This window comes from Schistocerca americana, chromosome X, assembly GCF_021461395.2.
Source record: "Schistocerca americana isolate TAMUIC-IGC-003095 chromosome X, iqSchAmer2.1, whole genome shotgun sequence".
Taxonomy (NCBI): Eukaryota; Metazoa; Arthropoda; class Insecta; order Orthoptera; family Acrididae; genus Schistocerca; species Schistocerca americana.
In genome coordinates, this window is record NC_060130.1 from 213,282,052 (window position 1) to 213,304,498 (window position 22,447).

Consider the following 22,447-nt stretch of genomic DNA (forward strand, 5'->3'; position numbering starts at 1 on the left):
CCATGGCCGCGGTTACCCTTGACGCTGCATCACAGACAGGAGCACCTGCGATGGTGTACTCAACGATGAACCTGAGTGCACGATTGGCAAAACGTCATTTTTTCGGATGAACGCAGGTTCTGTTTACAGCATCATGATGGTCGCATCCGTGTTTGGCGACATCGCGGTGAACGCACATTGGAAGCGTGTATTCGTCATCGCCATACTGGCGTATCACCCAGCGTGATGGTATGGGGTGCCATTGGTTACACGGCTCGGTCACCTCTTGTTCGCATTGACGGCACTTTGAACAGTGGACGTTACATTTCAGATGTGTTACGACCCGTCGCTCTACCCTTCATTCGATCCCTGCGAAACCCTACATTTCAGCAGGATAATGCAAGACCGCATGTTGCAGGTCCTGTACTGGCCTTTCTGGATACAAAAAATGTTTGACTGCTGCCCTGGCCAGCACATTCTCCAGATCTCTCACCAACTGAAAACGTCTGGTCAATGCTGGCCGAGCAACTGGCTCGTCACAATACGCCAGTCACTACTCTTGATGAACTGTGGTATCGTGTTGAAGCTGCATGGGCAGCTGTACATGTACACGCCATCCAAGCTCTGTTTGACTCAATGCCCAGGCCAAGGCCGTTATTACGGTCAGAGGTGGTTGTTCTGGATGCTGATTTCTCAGGATCGATGCACCCAAATTGCGTGAAAATGTAATCGCATGTCACTTATAGTATAATATATTTGTCCAATGAATACCCGTTTATCATCTGCATTTCTTCTTGGTGTAGCAATTTTAATGACCAGTAGTGTATATACGGGTCTGCAGACTATGACTAGCGCACATCGTTTTCGAGAACGCTCGGGAAGTGCGCGTTTTATTTGTTTATTTATTTATTTTAGTTCAGACAGGAAAATTTCCTTTCTAGCTTCCGTCAGTCAACATTCTGCGTTTTGCGGGATGTACCCATGGATTCACGAACTACGTCGGATGTGTTGTTGGCATCCTGTGACTGGGTGCCTTTATCTGGCTGGAATTACTAGTCAGGCCGCAAGTCCATCCACACGAATAGGCTTCCTGCAAGCAACTGAAAAATATCTTTATTAAACGTACTTTATAAGGTCATTTCCGAGACTTCGATGTAGTTTCCAAGCTTCTTTATTCTCAGAAAGTAATCTGTGAAATCCTTCTTCCTGGTCTTACTCTGTGTCTCCAACAGGTTGGCATTTTAATTTGGATTTGGCGGTGTTAATGGTTGCGGGTGGATGGATGCCCTTACTGATACTACCTTTCCCCGCCCCCCCCCCCCTTCCCCCGCTCCCCGCCACTATTCCTCCCCCATCAGGGATGGAATTTGTGTACCGCACCCGTCTGTTTGAGTATTATGTGCAAGTGTGAGAACGTTTTTCAACAGTTTGCTAATCTTGTAGCTGAGGCAGGAAGTGGGTATCAGTCCGTTATTCACGTAGTGAGATGTGAGAAACCGCCTAAAAGCTACATGCAGGCTGGCCGGCACCCAGGCCCTCGGCATTAATACGCCGGGCGGTTTCGATCCGAGGCCGGCTCGCCTCTCCGTGTCCCAGCAGAGGACGCTTCATCTGTCTCGGCTATACTGGTGGTTCTGTAATTTTCGAATTGATTAATTTAAAAATATAAATGTTACCATTGGAAAAAAAATTCTGAATTCCTGTTTCATCTGTCTGATTATCTAAAGAGCAAGTGTCACTGTACCGCTGACAGCATAGGTAGACAGGATGTTAAACTCAATGGTTTGAGACGAGGAACCAGTGGTCAGAATATTTCAAGCAACGCAAGGTGTTGAATCGGCAATGCGTGTGAGTCAAGTATTTCTAAAGAGGATATAGTTTACAGCATATAGCTTCCTGCAGCATCCACTTTATAGACGCTGCCATAAAAGCAATACACAGTCGTCAATAAATTGTTCACGCTGGTTATTTAGTTAGTTAGTTCTTTATTCATCCATAGATTATTTACAAAATATCAGACATGTCATTTTAATTAAAAAGGAAACGATTTTGAAGAAATTAAATAATTCATGCATACAGTAGTATTATCTGAAGTTGTGCTGTTAATTTTGATGTATTGAGTACAATATTTTTTGTCACATTTGCAAAAGAGTTTGCAAGTGATCTAAACCAAATTAATTTTACACTGTATCACATCACCGGTCACTGCCCATACTACACAGAATTAAACACTTCACTATACTGCTCTCTCACTCTCTCTCTCTCTCTCTATGTCACTCACACACGCACACACACAGAGAGAGAGAGACGCGCGGTTTGAGGCGCCATGTCACGGATTGCGCGGCCCCTCCCGCCGGAGTTTCGAATTCTCCCTCGGGCATGGGTGTGTGTGTTGCTCTTAACGTAAGTAGCTTACGTTAGTTTAAGTAGTGTTTAAGTCTAGGGGCGATGACCTCGGCAGTTTGGTCCTTTAGAAATTCAGACACACACACACACACACACACACACACAAACGATCGCGCTCGCGCACTTTCGCCTGGCATCGATACTCTAATGATACTTTCACCATTCTATTGCATTCAACGTGTTATACCCCAGGCCTGTCTGTAATATCGGAGTAAGCACCTCACCGCAATTAATGAGATGTTTTATTCCCTTGTAGAAAATCCTGTTTTGTGTTTTTTGGTTGGTTGGCTTACCACAGTCTACAGTTCATGAGTGGCAGTCGAAAATGGAGCATTACTCGTTACAGAATCTTGCAGAATCGCATTTTATGCATGGTGCAGTAGGATTTAGTTTCGGAAAGCCAGCAGAATGTATAGAGAAAAGTTTCGCAACAGGTGATATCCGAAATGGGAAAAAATTATGACCGACTATCGTTCAAGGAACTGAGCCTTTCAAGATACACAGAGCTGGCTAACATTCTCGACAAAGACTGTTCGCACAGTACCGTTTGAGCAGATGGAGTTGGATCGTTTGGAACATAGTTCTTCATTATAAACATACGTCAACTTGATATAGTGTGCGGACTGGGGAGCAACAGGTATACTCCTATCGTAAAAAACGTCTCGAAGCTATGGGGCCAAATGATTTTGACTCCAGAGTTCAGTTCTGCTAATGGATTGTTCAGCGCCGCACTGCAGTACCTAACTTCTTACATTTTGCATTGTTCACTTTGAACAGGTGATATGAGATTAAGTTGTCGTAATAATATTTAAATTGTTTGCAGTGCTAAAAATATTTTCAATTGCGCCGATTAGTTTTTCCTCTCAATGTGTTCAGTTTTGAATCCTCTACCATGCTTACAGTTTTGTCCATAAAGGCTTAGGGCACCTTATATTTCACCTTTAATCCTTCAGTAATTCCAGAATGCACTGTTGTCATTCAAGACACACTGCACTTAGTGGAGCTATAGGATACGGGCGTTTGGGATACATTAATCTTTCGTTCCTTCGTATCATGTTCTCATTAATTTTCTTTATCAAAACGTTTTCAGATCTACGCATCTTTCCTCTTGACTGCGTAATATATGTAACCCAGAATGTGAAGTGTTGACGTACGTAACTATTTTCAGAACACTATGTATTAACAGCGCAACAGAGTTAGTTTATTTTGGATTTGAAAAAAAAAACATTTGTGAATGTTGAATTTGGCTTGCTTTTTGACTTTCTCACCATCGCATTAATACCTTTTCCAGACATGAACGATGCCAGAAAAAAGAAACAGGAAATCGGAGACATGTGGCCGATGCTGCTCATACCATTCATCATACAGGCCGTGGTGCTGCCGTTTTTCCTCACTTCACTGAAGGTATGCCACACTTATATACTTGGAATTTGAAACAGCCCCTTTAGCATGTACTGTACTTCACATAATGGTAGTTCCATCGAGTTAAATATGGAGTTTCAAACAGAACTGAGCCAACACCAGTGTTTTTGAAACTGTTGTTTATGAGGAATCGATATTTTTACTAAGCTGATAAGTATTTCCATTGTAACACGCTATTGTGAGTGTACTATTGAACCTACTTGTGTTGATCAAGTTACATTACACGTTTTTCAGTACTAATGATCTGCTGTGTTACACAGTACCAACTGAAAGGCAAAGCTTCTGAGTGAACTAATTTGTCACTTAATAAAGTAAAAACGAAGCACAGACAGCGAGCATTAGTACAAGAATGTATTTATTGTTCACATAACATGAACCACGTATGCCTTTCCTGTAGTACACTGAAGAGCCAAAGAAACTGTTACACGTATCTAATATCGTGTAAGTCCCCCGAGAGAATACAGAAGTGCCGCAACACGACGTGGCATGGACTCGACTAATGTCTGAAGTGGTGGGAATTGATACCATGAATCCTGCAGGGCTGTCCGTAAGAGTACGAGGGGGTGGAGATGTCTTCTGAACAGCATGTTGCAAGGCATCCCAGATATGCTCAATAATGTTTACGTCTGGGGAGTTTGGTGGCCAGTGAAAGTGTTTAAACTCAGAAGGGTGTTCCTAGAGTCACTCTGCAGCAATTCTGGACGTGCTGGAATTCCATAAGTCCGCCGTAATGCACAATGGACATGAAGGGATGCAGGTGATCAGACAGGATTCTGACGTATGTTTCATCTGTCAGAGTCGTATCTAGACGTATCAGGGGTCCCATATCACTCCAACTGCACACGCCTCACATCATTACAGAGCTTCCACCAGCTTGAACAGTACCCAGCTGACATGCAGGGTTCATGGATTCATGAGGATGCTTCCATACCCGTACACGTCAAACCGCTCGATACAATTTGAAACGAGACTCGTCCGACCAGGCAACATTTTTCCAGTCATCAACAGTCCAATTTCGATGTTGACGGGTCCAGGCGAGGCGTAAAGCTTTGTCTCGTGCAGTCATCAAGGGTAAACGAGTGGGATTTCGGCTCCGAAAGCCCATATCGATGACGTATCGTTGAATGGTTCGCACGCTGACACTTGTTGTTGGCCCAGCATTGAAATCTGAAGCAATTTGCGGAGGTATTACAATTTTGCCACGGTGAACGATTCTCTTCAGCTGTCGTTGTTCCCGTTCTTGCAGGACCTTTTTCCGGCAGCAGCGATGACGGAGATTTGATGTTTTACCAGATTCTTGATATTCACGGTATACTCGTGAAATTGTCGCACGGGAAAATTCCAACCTCATCGCTACCTCGGAAATGCTATGTCCAATCGCTTGTACGCCGATTATACCACGTTTAAACTAACTTAAATCTTGTTAAACTGCCATTGTACCAGTAGTTACAGATCTAAAAATTCCGCCAGATACTTATTGTTTTATGTAGGCGTTGCCGACCGCAGCGCCGTATTCTGCCTGTTTGCATATTTCTGTACTTGAATATGCATGTCTATACCAGTTTCTTTGGCGCTGAAGTGTATTTCTAAAGACATTTTTAATGTAGTTTTGCGATGGATAGGTCGAATCAGCCCCAATAAAAATTGCTTATTCGCAGTTTTATACGGAACCGTCATTTTGTGATTCACCACAAACAATTATTGAAATTGTACGAGTAATTTTATGTGCTCACTTGGTAAGAACATCCTAAAATTACTTTGACACAATACAAGGATATTCATTGATGGTGATAGCAAAACACGAAACGTAATCAGTGGTTACAGCATTGATTGACTACACTGCTTCAAGCAGTCTTCAGTCTCACCACGCCGCAGCCTAATGGTGGCCCTGATGTGCGGGTAACTATTACTAGTATCGCCTGTGGTCGAAATTCGACCAGTTGTGTTGATAAAGTAACGAAAGCCAATTTTTAAATGCAATTAATTGGAATTTGTTCGTATGCAGCGTCCTAGTTCTTACTTGAACGCTATGCAGATTTTTGGTTCTTATCTGAACGCTATGACGAAAAGAGTAAGAAAGGGCGAAGAGGCAGCATGAGGGAACCACCCGGAAAATGCTCCTATTGGAGCACAAAAAAGGCGAATACGATCCTGTTTAAAAGACGCTGACTGAAAAGTGGTGGTACCAGCTGTCTCATTCTACTATCCTCAGCAGTTTTAAAATTTTTAGTCCATAAGTCTTTATACCCATCCATTCTCACATGCCCATTCTCACTCACTCATTCAGCTCAACTCATTGTCATTGTCTCTTTGTGTCTCTCTAGCTGTCAATGTTTCCTCTGCCACTGCCACATTCTCCTTCGCTCTGCTCTATTACTACTGTCTCTTCTCAGTGTCACTGTCTCCCTCTTGCTTTCTCTTACTTCTACTATCTCATTTATTCCTTCACACTGCTGCTCTCTCTTCTCATTGGCATTATCTCTCTCTTCCTCGTTGTGATTGTCATAGACTGTCTCTAATTGTCACTGGCTCTCACGCCCTTCCACTTCTCCTTTGCTTTATTACTCTCTCACTGGCGCTGTCTCCTTATCTCTTTACCTAGCACTGTCCTGCCACTGTCAGCTATTGTCCACTGCCACTGTCTCTCCCTTTCTCTCATACTGCCATTGTCTCCTTAGTTCTTTCTATACCACAACCACTGTCCACTATCGTCCAAAATTTATTGCATTTCCGACCCTTTGCCACTGCCACTGTCTCCTTCCCTCTCAATGTAAAAAAGCACGAATAGGCACACATGCCAAAATTTCTTGGAAAACTTTTAAAGGTACTGGGGAAGATACAATGAACTGATACTCCACTTGTCAGTCAATCTTTTAAAAAGAAGCATATTCACCTTTCTGTGCTCCAACAGGTACATTCTTCCGCTGGTTCACTTCTTTTCCCTGCTACAGCAGGGCATATCACTCATACGAAAGGAACTTCATGAGTCAGTAAAGTTTGGTAGTTTACTTATGTGAAACTGAAATAACGTAAAAGTAGTTTTACACCTTAGACAGGATTTTACGTGCACAAAAATTTTGCATTTGCTTCAGTACTACAACGGTGGGATTCCCAGAACCGTTCTGACGATAACATAGACACTTTTCAGCATATTTATCCGTGTTACGTCACTTTATAAATCACGTCTTCGCCTCACACCGGATATTACGAGCGTATTTTACGTGTACAAGTAGGGTATCTTTGTACCTCTGTATCTTACAAACGGATAAATATATCAAGAAAACTTTCAAGGTTGATCGAGATAGGGATCTTAGGAAAATGTAGTAAGAATTTCAGCCATTTTCTGTGCATAGCCATATTGGAATCCGCGGCTCGGTTTTTGTTCCAACAACGTTTAAAAAAGTTTCTTTAGGGTTTTCTAAGGAAAATCCATGAACTTACGGAGCCTCCATAAGGCTCTTAAGGCCCACCGTGGACCACATCAAATGCAAAAAGAACTAACTGATTTTATCCATTTCCCTAAGCATGGTGAAGTACGTAATATTCATACTTGGACTCTTTACTATAGGATAGCGACGCTAAGACGATCCATCTGTTGGCTATACAAATGGTCCCTAACTCCAGGGCTATTGAACACACTTCACCCTCCCTTTCTATCACCAACAGAACCAGAGGTATGAGCCGCAGAAAACTTCCGATTTTATGTGAGGCGTTTCGGAACATATTGAGTAACGCATGCTGTCGCATTAGGGAAACAATAACTTGATTTTAAAATTTAACTATACAGAACATCAATATAAATTATATTTTCCGTAAATGTTCTTTCATCATTTGCTAAGTGACCTTGTTCGATATGTTTAGAAATATAAAATTTCAAACCATCGGAAGACCGAACTCTACTTGTCACGTGTAACTGACCATGCGTAAAAACACGTTGCATTAATAAAATCCTAACTTTTTCGACGTTTGTCCCTATGACTTATTCATGGTATTTGCAAATGCAGGAATAATTGGTAATCGGTTTCTCTGAAACACAAAAGGTAAAATAGTACTGGAATAAGTCATATTTCTACGTGGAATCAAAATTCGTTTATTTTGCTTGATTTCATTTAAAACCTGGCAATCAGTAGGATTATTATATAAACATTAACCATGCATCCTGGCTCCATTTAAGCTACGAATACTACTGAAATAATTCTTTGATTTCTGTTTAATTGTTCGATCATTCTAAGTGAATCTTTAATACTGCCCACTGAAAAAAAAATTGTGTTAACGGGGGCATATTAACTTTCCCTTTGTGACAACACAGTGTGAATGGCGTTGTATTAAGTGAAGTAACTTCAGAAGCGAAATTTTTTGCATTACAAAATTTGCACTGCAAATTCTTCAAACCGCAGTTATAAAAGCAGGGAAGTCGTAGTGCATCTCTTTGTCATCCAAATTTTTCTTCCACAATGGTAGTTTCTTTCTGAAGAATGAAATTTTTCCTGACAGTTGTAGAATGTTGGTCTCATTGCCTTGAAAGGATACATTCAGTGAAATGAACTTTTAAAAGACGTCACAAAGATATGCCTATTTCAAAACAATTTCTCGGAATTCAAATGTTTCTCTTGAAGAAGATCATTACTACGTTCACAAAGCCTTTTTAAGATATTCCCACGTGAAAGCCAGTGAGGATTACAGCAATAAATTAGGGATATACTCTCAGCCTCTATATCAGCGTACATCCTTTGAAAACATCTCGACTCTAATAGCCAACATCTAATTAATTTACCACTTCGATCGCTGACTGAAGAACTTCAAGAAGGAAAGGGCTCATGCTCTCTGATGCCAGCTTCTCGGTGAATAAAACAGTGTGTCAAAATAGCATGAGGAGCCTCTTTACTGAACCGACTTTGCAATCCGGGGTAATATCCAGCCATACTACAACATTCATATCTACTGATGCCTACATAATTTCCCCAGTTAACATTGTTTTCTTCCATAAAAGAATGTAGTATTTCAAAGATGTCTACTGCTTTTGTTCCAAGCGTTATTTTCCTGCAGAAAAGCAGATTTTCATGAAATCTGTTGTCATGTATAAACAGCAACTAACAAATTACATATGCATCATTGTGGCTGTCTGTAGATTCATCCAAATAAATAGCGAAATTACCATTATCTTTGAGTTTTTCAACCAACTGATCATTAATGTCGTCAGTTATACCAAATATTCGACCGCTGATGTGTTGCCTGCATTCGACAAAACGAACCTTCAGATGTATTGTTACCGCAGAGAAACAAATGGGTCACGTTGTGTGATTTGACAGCCCTCTATCATGCTACCAATGATGAAGAGCAGAAACAAATACCTAGGGCTAATTAGAACGAGCTGAATTGTAACATAGCCTCAATAGAAATGGAGACTGTAAATGAGAACACACGATCCTCTGCCGAAGGATTAATGCTGACACTACCAAGGACAGTACACACGCTAAGGTCGCAGGTTCGAATCCTGCCTCGGGCATGGATATGTGTGATGTCCTTAGGTTAGTTAGGTTTAAGTAGTTCTAAGTTCTAGGGAACTTATGACCACAGATGTTGAGTCCCATAGTGCTCAGAGCCATTTGAACCATTTTTGACAGTACACAAGAACAGTACACAAAATACAACTACCAATGAACAAGTAAGTACTCGAAAATCATCAGCAGAAAGCAATCTAAACTCCAAAAGACCCATGGAAGAATCAGCACTAGCAGCGCCAGAAAGTATCCAGAAAATTTGCCTAAGACCAAGAAGGAATATAGCAAAATTATCGTCTGGAACAACAGCAGCAGGTAACCAGTGAATACAACTGAGACCAAGAAGAGCCACAACACAGGATGAGGGTTTTCTTATGGTATCAGGGGAGAACGAGGAGAAATCCATCCCATATGTAAGATACATAGCTCAGCCTAAAAATGATCTGTATAAGAAATCCCCTTTCTCTCCTAAGAAAGAAATAACAATCAGGCTCAACAGGTCCAAGTATTGACAGGCATAAAGTACTCAAAGTGCTAAAAATCAATATGTGCAGCATTAGAAATAAAATACTACTAGAATTAGAACATTATTGTAGAGGTAAGAAAGTGGATGTAGTTTGTGTATCGGAACACTGGTTAACTGAATCTGGAATAGATATTTTTGTTCCTCAAGGATATGTTGTGGCCAGCATTATCTGTAGAAAGAGAAAAAAATGGTGGAGTTGTAATTTTTCTCACATATAGTCTGAAATTCACAAAAGTGGATGTAAGTCAGTTTTGTTCTGGAGTAGATTGTGAGTTAAGCTGCATTAAGCTGACAGACGAGAATATGATAGTTCTAAGTCTCTATAGATCTCCAAATGGAGCAGTAGAAGTTTTATTGAAAAATTTTGAACTTGTCTTGAAAAAATATTAAGGAAAAAAAAATGTCGCTATCTGCGTTGACGTCAATATAGATATGTGAAACTGTTACGAGCAAGTATTAAGAACTTTTTTAATATCTTAAGGTCATTAAATCTATTCTGTATTAATAAAAATGCTACTCGTAAAGCAGCCTGCTTAGATAATATTATTGTTAACTTCTCTAAGGAGATTTTTACTGTTAGTCATGCAGATGAATGTTTCTCTGACCATGAACCATTACTCCGCAAACTCTACAGCAGACTGTCAGATCACATCATTAATATAACCCACGAGGAAAATGAGGTGACTTGTGTAAGAGGTCAGAAAGATAAATTTGTGAACTTGTTTGTTGATAGACTAAGTTATATAAAACGGGTCTTTTTTTTATGAAACACAGATTGGACAAACTAATGTTGAAACTGTGTTTGACAGATTCTTTAGCAAATATCTTGATGTGTGGTGCACTTGTTCACCCCTAAGAAAAAGTACGTATAACTGCAAGCCTAAAACAAATTTAGAAAATTGGTATTCTAAAGAACTTAAACATTAGGGAACAAATGTTGTTATTGCGACATGTATGTAAAAAGAACTGTGAGAGTGACACTAAACAATCTGATATAGATTATAGGAAGTACCTGAAGTATAAAAACTTTTATAAAACTAAGCTGGTTAATGAGATACAATCAGCGTGTGTAAGGTTTATAGAAAATGCACTAAGCAAGTGCAAAGCGGCATGGCAGATTATCACACAAGAACACTCTCCCAACAACACACAGGAATTATCACTTGAACCAGACCGACTGAACAAGATCTTTGTCACTTCAGTGAAAGAATTGGAAACAGAATAAACTTGAACAACACATCTGCAAGTGAACTACTTGATAAGCAGCTGCCAATGAAACAGTCTTTTCAGTGGAAAATTGTAACATCCATAGATGAAATAAAAACAGTAAAAAATTCTCCCACTCTAAAACTGCGGTTAATTACTAGCTACCTAACTACATTATCAAGAAAACTATTCATTTTATCTGTGAACTTTTAGTCTTCATTTTTAACAAATGTGTTCAGTTCGGAATTTTCCCTGTATCATTAAAAATTGCAAAGGTTATACTAATTTTTAAAACCTCCCCCAAAATTATCGCCCAGACTCAATAGTTCCTGTAATTTCCAAAATATTTGAAACCCTTATACATAATAATTAAGTGATTATTCTGAATAAAATAATCTCCTTTCCAACAAACAGTTTGGTTACAGACAAGGAAAAAATACCACGTCAGCAGTTCTTACCATTGTAAACCAGATAATCACTGCTTTTGAAAATAGCGATGAAGCCTCACTGGTTTTTGTAACCTAAGTAAGGCTTTTGATTGTATACTTTATGAAATATTGATTGAGAAACTTGAATTTTATGCAGTACAGACCACAGCACTAAAAATAATTCTTTCACACTTAAGACACAGAGAACATGTTTCAGTGAGAGACAGACTTCTCTAATGAAAATGGTAGACACGGGGGTGCCACAGAGATTAGTGCTTGGACCATTATTTTTTCATAATTGCCCTCAGTGATTTTCCACATCATGTTCCTCAATCTGTGGTCTGCTATGCGGACGGCACAAGAATTATTGCAACTCATCAGGACACATGAGCATTAGAACAAACGTCACTGGAATCACTAAATGCTGCAGTAAAATGGTTCTCGTCCAACACACTGTTGTGTGATCGTGACAAGACCCAGAATCTTGTATTAGGATATCTAATGGTATAGAAACTAGAACAGTTAATATTTTCGGATTCCATATTGATTCCAAATTGAGCTGGGGAGAACACATGTCACATTTGCCAAAGAGTATCAAGGGTAACATTGATAATATGAAAACTGAGAGATTTGGTTACTCCTAACTATTTAAGATTGGCATATTCTGGGCTGTTCTAGTCTCGCATTTCTTACGGACTGCTAGTATGGGGCCGCTCCACACATATAGCTGATATACTGAAGATACAAACAAAAGTCGTAAGAGAAATGTGTAGGGCTGGACCAACAGATCACTACCGACCTCTGTTTAGAAAACTCAATGTACTTCCAATTGTAAATGGTTCAAATGGCTCTGAGCACTATGAGACTTAACTTCTGTGGTCATCAGTCCCCTAGAACTTAGAACTACTTAAACCTAACTAACCTAAAGACATCACACACATCCATGCCCGCGGCAGGATTCGAACCTGCGACCGTAGCAGTCCAGCGGTTCCGGACTGCGCTCCTAGAACCACTAGACCACCGCGGCCGGCACTTCCAATTGTAAATATGTATATATATGTCTCATCACTATACGTTAAAACAAATGTCAAAGAATTTCATTTAAGAAGAGATATACACCAACACAACACGAGAGGAAAAATTAAAATGGATATTCCAAGACACAGACTAGTAAAAACAGTCCACTCTCCCACAGCCAGCACCCTAATAATCTTTAACAAATTGCCATCCTCACTATGGTCCATGCCTTCTAAACTATTTCAGAGATAACTGTACAGCTGGCTGGCTGAAAATCCATTTTATAATGTAACAGAATTTTTTGATGTAAAAATATGTGAACATATGTTAAAATTTAAAATACGTAGCTAAATGTCTGCAGTTGTGTAGGTAAGTCTGTATAAATGCTTGTAATTGTGTATATAATTAAGTGTAAATATCTGTGATTGAGCACATAATAAAATATACGAAACATATGTTAAAATTTAGAGTGAATGGTTAACGTCTGTAACTATGAATAGAACTAAACATATCAGCATCAAGTGCAAGACATTAAGTCTATTCCATTATGTTAATGGTCAATGGCAAATAAAGATGAATACCATTGTAACAACACTTATATACCACACCGCTGAGTATCATTACCAGCGCGTACGTTGTTCTTTTATTCAGAAAGCAAATAAATCAATTTATTATTGTTATTAAACCACCGCAACAGCCTTACTGTACGGCAACAACGCCCCTGGGTGAAACGACGCACAGTTTGAATATCCCTGCTCTAGACGACTGTGTACCCTAGGAGTTCCCATCCGAGATAGTCTCCAAAGACAGGTAAACGTGGTCCACTTGCTAGGTTGCTAAGGTCCATGGCTTTCATTTCTCTACACTTTTTCTCGTGGGGCTACATGAGAAGAGACCCCTCTACACTTGGAGAAAGGCCTGTTTGCACGGTTTAAGAGGGCGACAGAATTCATTCACTGTGCCTTACGTACTTTTGTTGAAGTTTGTCAACGGTCGCAGAAAAATGAACAACTTGTGCAACAAACATGGTGGTATTTATATCGAGCGGTTTTTGTAGTTAACCACGTAAGTAACATCAATATTAGAAATGTGAGCCAGTTTTCCTCGACACATGTAAACAGCCGGCCGCTGTGGCCGAGCGGTTCTAGGCGCTTCAGTCCGGAACCGCAGCTTCTGCTACGGTCGCAGGTTCGAATCCTGCGTCGGGCATGGATGTGTGTGATGTCCTTAGGTTCATTAGGTTTAAGTAGTTCAAAGTCTAGGGGACTGATGACCTCAGATGTTAAGTCCCATAGAGCTTAGAGCCATTTGAACCATTTTGAACATCTGAACAGTTCGCTTCCGAACTGTAAACATAATCTAGTAAGACCTCTTTAGAACTGTAACACCGAATATTTCCTGAACTCTAGTGTAATACGTGTTCGCTTTGATCTAGGCCCACTGACTACTGCAGTATTCCGTTCATGGTACTGACTGCTGTGGGACATTCATGGATATGTAATGGATCGATAGATCGATAATATCGCTACATGTTTAGCTGCTAACACATCTTGTTACCGAGACATAGAAGAGGCAGAAAGCAGGGATGTCACACGAGCTGTGGAGAAGACATGGACATTCCTCAGAAAACGTGGTTCCGTGTAATGTAGTGTCGAGATACACTTCTCCTTCGTGTCTCGATCACTATTGAGAATGCTCATAGTTAGCTGAAGATGTGACGGTGACTGAAACCCACAGTCACCACACGCACCAAAATATTTGATGGAATCATCGACAACTCAGGATTTAGTGTGTACACTGGCATCATTTTCTGAATTCTTGCTGCTTCTTGTACTGTAAGCTGACCACAAAAGTTTTCCAGGAGGTACTTTGGAGAATAGTAATGGAAAAATACGGCCGCGATGGTGCAGACTACTACGACTTGGGATGACTGGCCGGCCGGAGTGGCCGTGCGGTTCTAGGCGCTACAGTCTGGAGCCGAGCGACCGCTCCGGTCGCAGGTTCGAATCCTGCCTCGGGCATGGATGTGTGTGATGTCCTTAGGTTAGTTAGGTTTAATTAGTTCTAAGTTCTAGGCGACTGATGACCTCAGAAGTTAAGTCGCATAGTGCTCAGAGCCATTTGAACCATTTTTTTTGTAATGACTGTCAATAGCAGCCGCTATTTCAGGAATGTGGTAGAGGGTTGAAGTCACGCAAGTCGTTTAGCACTACTCTGAAATAGTTCGAAGATGATACTGCACCAAGTGATGTTCAGAACGTAGAAGTCTTTCATAGCAGGTTATCATATACCTGTTCGATATGTGCCCCTTTAGTGATTCGGCAGACATCAAGCCGATAATCAAGTTCCTCCCACACTCGGCGCAGCATGTCCTCATCAATGAGTTCGAAAGCATCGTTGATGCGAGCTCGCAGTTCTGGCACGTTTCTTGGTAGAGGAGGTTTAAACACTGAATATTTCACATAACCCCACAGAAAGAAATCGCATGGGGTTAAGTCGGGAGAGCGTGGAGGCCATGACATGAATTGCTTATCATGATCTCCACCACGACCGATCCATCGGTTTTCCAATCTCCTGTTTAAGAAATGCCGAACATCATGATGGAAGTGCGGTGGAGCACCATCCTGTTGAAAGATGAAGTCGGCGCTGTCGGTCTCCAGTTGTGGCATGAGCCAATTTTCCAGCATGTCCAGATACACGTGTCCTGTAACGTTTTTTTCGCAGAAGAAAAAGGGGCCGTAAACTTTAAACCGTGAGATTGCACAAAACACGTTAACTTTTGGTGAATTGCGAATTTGCTGCACGAATGCGTGAGGATTCTCTACCGCCCAGATTCGCACATTGTGTCTGTTCACTTCACCATTAAGAAAAAATGTTGCTTCATCACTGAAAACAAGTTTCGCACTGAACGCATCCTCTTCCATGAGCTGTTGCAACCGCGCCGAAAATTCAAAGCGTTTGACTTTGTCATCGGGTGTCAGGGCTTGTAGCAATTGTAAACGGTAAGGCTTCTGCTTTAGCCTTTTCCGTAAGATTTTCCAAACCGTCGGCTGTGGTACGTTTAGCTCCCTGCTTGCTTTATTCGTCGACTTCCGCGGGCTACGCGTGAAACTTGCCCGCACGCGTTCAACCGTTTCTTCGCTCACTGCAGGCCGACCCGCTGATTTCCCCTTACAGAGGCATCCAGAAGCTTTAAACTGCGCATACCATCGCCGAATGGAGTTAGCAGTTGGTGTATCTTTGTTGAAATTCGTCCTGAAGTGTCCTTGCACTGTTATGACTGACTGATGTGAGTGCATTTCAAGCACGACATACACTTTCTCGGCTCCTGTCGCCATTTCGTCTCACTGCGCTCTCGAGCGTTCTGGCGGCAGAAACCTGAAGTGTGGCTTCAGCCGAACAAAACTTTTGAGTTTTTCTGCGTATCTGTAGTGTGTCGTGACCATATGTCAATGAATGGAGCTACAGTGAATTTATGAAATCGCTTCAATCATTTGTAATAGCCCTGTATAGGTACCTATTTGAAAGACATAAAGTTTGAGTTTTTTGTAACACCATTTATTTTTGTAGCTGTATCTCCACACTGAACGTATTATTAGCTCGAAAACACACTTCATTACAAACAGTAACTATTTGTCAATAAGTATTTGTATTTCTCTTAGTTAAATTTGGAAAACTTACCACCGAAAACAAAGTTTAAAGAAACATTGTAGTTGGGGTATAATATGGAATAGTTGGGAGACATGAAATACGTCGGTAAAAATGCAGATGCTCATGTAAATTTGGTCGAAAATGTATGCAATGTACAAAACATGCAATTCTGAGATTTATGTTAATTTAAACTCTTAAAAGAGCTACTTGTCAATAACGGAACAAATACACTGAAGAGCCAAAGAAACTGATACACTTGCCTAATATCGTGTATGGCCCCCGCGAGCATGCGAAAGTGCTGCAACACGACGTGGCATGGACTCGACTAATGTCTGAAGTGATGCTGGAGGGAACTGACACCATGAATCCTGCAGGGCTGTCCATACATCCGTAAGAGTATGAGGGGTTGGAGATCTCTTTTGAACAGCACGTTGCAAGGCATCCTAGATGTGATCAATAATGTTCAGCTCTGGGAAGTTTGGTGGCCAGCGGAAGTGTTTAAACTCAGAAGAGTGTTCCTGGAGCCGCTCTGTAGAAATTCTGGACATGTGGGATGTCGCTATTCCCTCACGGAAGTTCCTAAGTCCGTCGGAATCCGCAATGGACATGAATGGATGCAGGTGATAACACAGGACGCGTACGTACGCGTCACCTGGCAGAGTCGTATCTAGACGTATCAGGGGTCCCATGTCACTCCAACTGCACGCGCCTCACATCATTACAGAGCCTCCACCAGCTTTTCCTTGCTGACATGCAGGGTTCGTGGATTCATTAGGTTGTCTCCCCACCCGTACACGTCCATCCGCTCAATACAATTTGAAACGAGACTCGTCTGATAGGGCAATATGTTTCCAGTCATCAACAGTCCAAAGTAGGTGTTTACTGGACCAGGCGATGCGTAAAGCTTTGTATCGTGCAGTCATCAAGGGTAAACAAGTGGGACTTCGGCTCCGAAAGCCTGTATCGATCACGTTTCGTTGAATGGTTCGCATGCTGACACTTATTGATGGCTCAGCACTGAAATCTGCAGCAATATGCGGAAGGGTTGCACTTCTGTCATGTTGAACGATTCTCTTCAGTCGTCATTGGTCCCGTTCTTGCTGGATCTTTTTCCGGCCACGGCGGTGTCGGAGTTTTGATGTTTTACCGGATTCCTGATATTCACGGTACACTTGTGAAATAGTCGTACGAGAAAATCCCCATTTCATCACTACCTCGGAGATCTTGTGCCCCATCGCTCACGCGCCGACTATATCACCACGTTCAAATTCATTTAAATCTTGATAAACTGCCGTTGTAGCAGCAATCACCGATCTAACAACTGCGTCAGACACTTGTTGTCATGTAGGCGTTGCCGACCGCAGCGCCATATTCTGCCTGTTTACATATCTCTGTATTTGAATACGCATAACTATACCAGTTTCTTTGGCGCTTCAGTGTAATTTGTTTCGATAATGAAACTGTCGATGTTTATTATCTTCTAAACCGAAGCTCTAAAACAGTTATTAGTTTAGACAAGAGATATGATTTATTTTACATTCAAAAGAGGTATTTGTTTACGTGACAGAGATGATTTGTTTTACATTTGTCTATTTGAAAAGTCACTCACTGTCTTTGTACAGTTAAGGAGGGTCGGCATTTCATAAACAACGCACCCAATCCTTATTTCTCTTCCATCATTTGAAAACTTTCCTTCGCAGAGCAGTAATTTTACATCATTATTATCACGGCTGAGCACACCTCATTCCATTGCTGCCACTGAGGAAAAGCCCTTGGGAGCGTCGGGAATCAAAGCTGTGTCCTCCACACAGTCAGACACGCTGACCACTGAGCTACGGAGGCAGGCCAATTACAGCAGAGATTTTCTTAAATATATGTTAAGGCTTATAAGAAATAATCTGCTATCATGATTTGAATTTTACGTCATGTTATATGGACTACAAAGTATTTCATACTTCCCAACACGTCATCTTGGGCATCACAACATGAATCGAGCAAGACATGACGATCTATTAGTCATTTACTTAATAAATTGCATATTTTTAATCGTTATTGCACATTTTCAATAATTATTTTATATTTTTAAAACCTATCTGCTAAAGTTTTGCGCAACCACGAAAAGTGTTTTCCGCTCTATAACTCACATGATGTCTGGAGGCGATCTAGACTTGCAACAGAGCAATACGGAAACATTTTGAAATAGTTCATGCGTCTCTCGCTTGGGAGATCACTCGACAGATGAAAAATCATGGTATTCCATATTGCCCGACTATTCCATTATACCCGAAGTTCACCTACATGTGGCATAAATTTCAAGATTCTCGGATACTGCCGATGTCTTTTTTTTCTGTCTGTCAGTCCAGTAATAAAGCGAAAGAAAGTCTAATGAGTTATTGCTGTAGTTAGTGCTCACTGTGACAAAGGTAAGCTTTCCCACGCTAGCTTTCTTATGTGGAGGAGACGGAGCCAGGCATACCGAGTTCCTTTAGTGACGCTGGAAGATGAACCCCGCAGTGACGAGGAGTCCAGGTCCGTTGCTCTCGGCCTCGGTGTGTAATAAAAACAGGTTCTGAAGGCGGCACCTGTTCCGAAAGTCGGCGTGGACTGCTCCAAGGAATCGGGACGGCGGCGAGTCCGACGAGATGTTTGGGCGGGTCAGTGGATGCCTGGCCTGCTCTGGCCATCCGGAAGCGGGTCAAGCAGTGCCTTCTCTCGCCGCAGACCGCATCACTCCTCGCTCTTATTAACGACGGAGAATTTATCACGGACCATTCGAGCATATCTCTAGGATGCCACACGTCGCGTAGGCACCGCTAATATTTCATAGACGGTTCAAGGTATCGAAACAAGGTTTCCGAGAAGTTTTAGTGCGCAAAGGACAATTATTTTCCTGTCAGGTTAATAGTAGTATCTTTTTTATATACCGAGATACTGAATCAACTGTGGGCCTTTTACATAAAAACATGTACAGCGTCTCATTTTAACATTCGACCATCCCTTCGAAGCAGAAGTTTTTGTAATACATCTCACATACTTCCGAATATAACAATGACACTTATCACGATACTACAGCGTTTATTCTCGAAGAGTCACTCATAAATGGTAATTATAAAACAAAGAAGGATGTGGAACAAATGTAACAATGGACGTATGTGTCGAAACCATTTGAGTTATCATCCATCTTACTATGTACATATAAAAACGCTACTATAGAGCTATAGCACTGAATCCTAGTAAGTTGCTTGGTGTCCTTGTCTTAATGCTTGTTTCAGACGTTACTGTACGTTTCTAGTAATATTTTCGATATTTTCTGATAATATAGCGACCCATTGTCCTTTCAGTCACCTTCATTGAAGTAAGCGGACTTTGTCTTATGCTTCTGCCCCGAGCTTGCCATAAAATCATAATAATATCGAAACTCGAATCATGTGAAGGTGCTTTAGTGACTTTAGGTCCGTAATGAAGTAATCACAGGCGCACTGTGTGCATCTTATGTGTTGCGTCGCTATCGCCGTTGGAATTAAATGCAATATGGCATCCAGTTGTTCATCTCCCTTGTATGAACTCTCTTTCAAAGAATCACATGACTGTCTGGTTTGAAAACGCAGATAGCCAAGCGCAAACAGTATACAGGGAGGTCCATTGATCGTGACCGGGCCAAATCTCACGAAATAAGCGTTAAACGAAAAAACTACAAAGAACGAAGCTTGTCTAGCTTGAAGGGGGAAACCAGATGGCGCTATGGTTGACCCGCTAGATGGCGCTGCCATAGGTCAAACAGATACCGACTGCGTTTCTTTAAGTAGGAACCCCCATTTTTATTACATATTCGTGTAGTACGTAAAGAAATATGAATGTTTTAGTTGGACCACTTTTTTCGCTTTGTGATAGATGGTGCTGTAATAGTCACAAACATATGGCTCACAATTTCAGACGAACAGTTGGTAACATGAAGGTTTTTTAAATTAAAATACAGAACGTAGGTATGTTTGAAGATTTTATTTTGGTTGTTCCAATGTGATACATGTACCTTTGTGAACTTATCATTTCTGAGAACGCATGCTGTTACAGCGTGATTACCTGTAAATACCACATTAATGCAATAAATGCCCAAAACGATGTCCGTCAACCTCAATGCATTTGGCAATACATGTAACGACATTCCTCTCAACAGCGAGTAGTTCGCCTTCCGTAATGTTCGCACATGCATTGACAATGCGCTGACGCATGTTGTCAGGCGTTGTCGGTGGATCACGATAGCAAATATCCTTCAACTTTCCCCACAGAAAGAAATCCGGGAATGTCAGATCCGGTGAACGTGCGGGCTATCGTATGGTGCTTCGACGACCAATCCACCTGTCATGAAATATGCTATTCAATACCGCTTCAACCGCACGCGAGCTATGTGCCGGACATCCATCATGTTGGAAGTACATCGCCAGTCTGTCATGCAGTGAAACATGTTGTAGTAACATCGGAAGAACATTACGTAGGAAATCAGCATACATTGCACCACTTAGATCGCCACCGATAAAATGGGAGTCAATTGTCCTTCCTCCCATAATGCCTCACCATACATTAACCCGCCAAGGTCGCTGATGTTCCACTTGTCGTAGCCATCGTGGATTTTCCGTTGCCCAATAGTGCATATTATGCCGGTTTACGTTACTGCTGTTGGTGAATGACGCTTCGTCGCTAAATAGAAAGCGTGCAAAAAATCGTCATCGTCTCGTAATTTCTCTTGTGCCCAGTGGCAGAACTGTATTCGACGTTCAAAGTCGTCGCCATGTAATTGGTGGTTCAAATGGCTCTGAGCACTATGGGACTCAACTGCTGAGGTCATTAGTCCCCTAGAACTTAGAACTAGTTAAACCTAACTAACCTAAGGACATCACAAACATCCATGCCCGAGGCAGGATTCGAACCTGCGACCGTAGCGGTCTTGCGGTTCCAGACTGCAGCGCCTTTAACCGCACGGCCACTTCGGCCGGCGCCATGTAATTCCTTGTGCATAGAAATATGGTACGGGTGCAATCGATGTTGATGTAGCATTCTCAACACCAACGATTTTGAGATTCCCGATTCTTGCGCAATTTGTCTGCTACTGATGTTCGGATTAGCCGCGACAGAAGCTAAAACACCAACTTGGGCATCATCATTTGTTGCAGGTCGTGGTTGACGTTTCACATGTGGCTGAACACTTCCTGTTTCCTTAAATAACGTAACTATCCGGCGAACGGTCCGGACACTTGGATGATGTCGTCCAGGATACCGAGCAGCATATATAGCACACGCCCGTTGGGCATTTTAATCACATTAGCCATACATCAACACGATATCAACCTTTTCCGCAATTGGTAAACTGTGCATTTTAACACGGGTAATGTATCACGAAGCAAATACCGTCCGCACTGGTGGAATGTTACGTGATACCACGTACTTATACGTTTGTGACTATTACAGCGCAATCTATCAGAAAGCGAAAAAAGTGGTCCAACTAAAACATTCATATTTCTTTACGTACTACACGAATATGTAACAAAAATGGGGATTCCTGTTTAAAAAAACGCAATTGATATCCGTTTGACCTATGGCAGCGCCATCTAGTGGACCAACCATAGCGCCGTCTGGTTTCCCCCTTCAAGCTAGACGAGTTTTGTTCTTTGTAGTTTTTTCGTTTGATGCTTATTGCGTGAGATATTTGGCCCGGTCACTGTCAATGGACCACCCTGTAGTAGGTGTGTATACACAGCACCTCACTACTGCCGGCGACAACTACGTGTTTACCAGCGCAGTGCCACGAGCACATTACAAACGGGTACTGTGGCAACCTTTCGAAATGGACTGACATGTAGTCATTCATTATTTTTATTTTTCATACTATGTAAACAGGTTTAAATATTCCGTTTTACATCGCACAAAAACATACTAACAATTAATTTAGCTTGAATACAACGTATTATTGTTCCACAATAATACACACATCAAAAAACGTTTTGCATCACCTCGGTTCCGAGAATTCCGGAACCTGTACAGAAAACTGGGATAGAAATCAACATAAAAATCATTTCCGCCCTTTTTATTGCTCATGAAAACCACACATTGCATGTTGTACCGCCATACTGCGACACCTTCAGAGGTGGTGGTCCAGATTTCTGGAAACACCGGTACCTCTAATACCCAGTAGCACGTCCTCTTGCATTGATGCATGCCTGTATTCGTCGTGGCATACTATCCTCAAGTTCATCAAGGCACTGTTGGTCTAGATTGTCCCACTACTCAACGGCGATTCGGCGAGCCCTCAGAGTGGT

General features: G+C 41.6%; 1 protein-coding gene across 1 annotated transcript in view; it reads left to right on the forward strand.

Moving 5' to 3' along the window:
• The window catches only part of LOC124556823, a 71,306-nt gene that overhangs the window by 36,596 nt on the left and 12,263 nt on the right, over positions 1–22,447 (forward strand). The window contains exon 2 of the mRNA XM_047130837.1: positions 3,677–3,789. Within this exon, the coding sequence (XP_046986793.1) occupies positions 3,677–3,789 (113 nt within the window). The remainder of the gene's footprint in view (positions 1–3,676; positions 3,790–22,447) is intronic.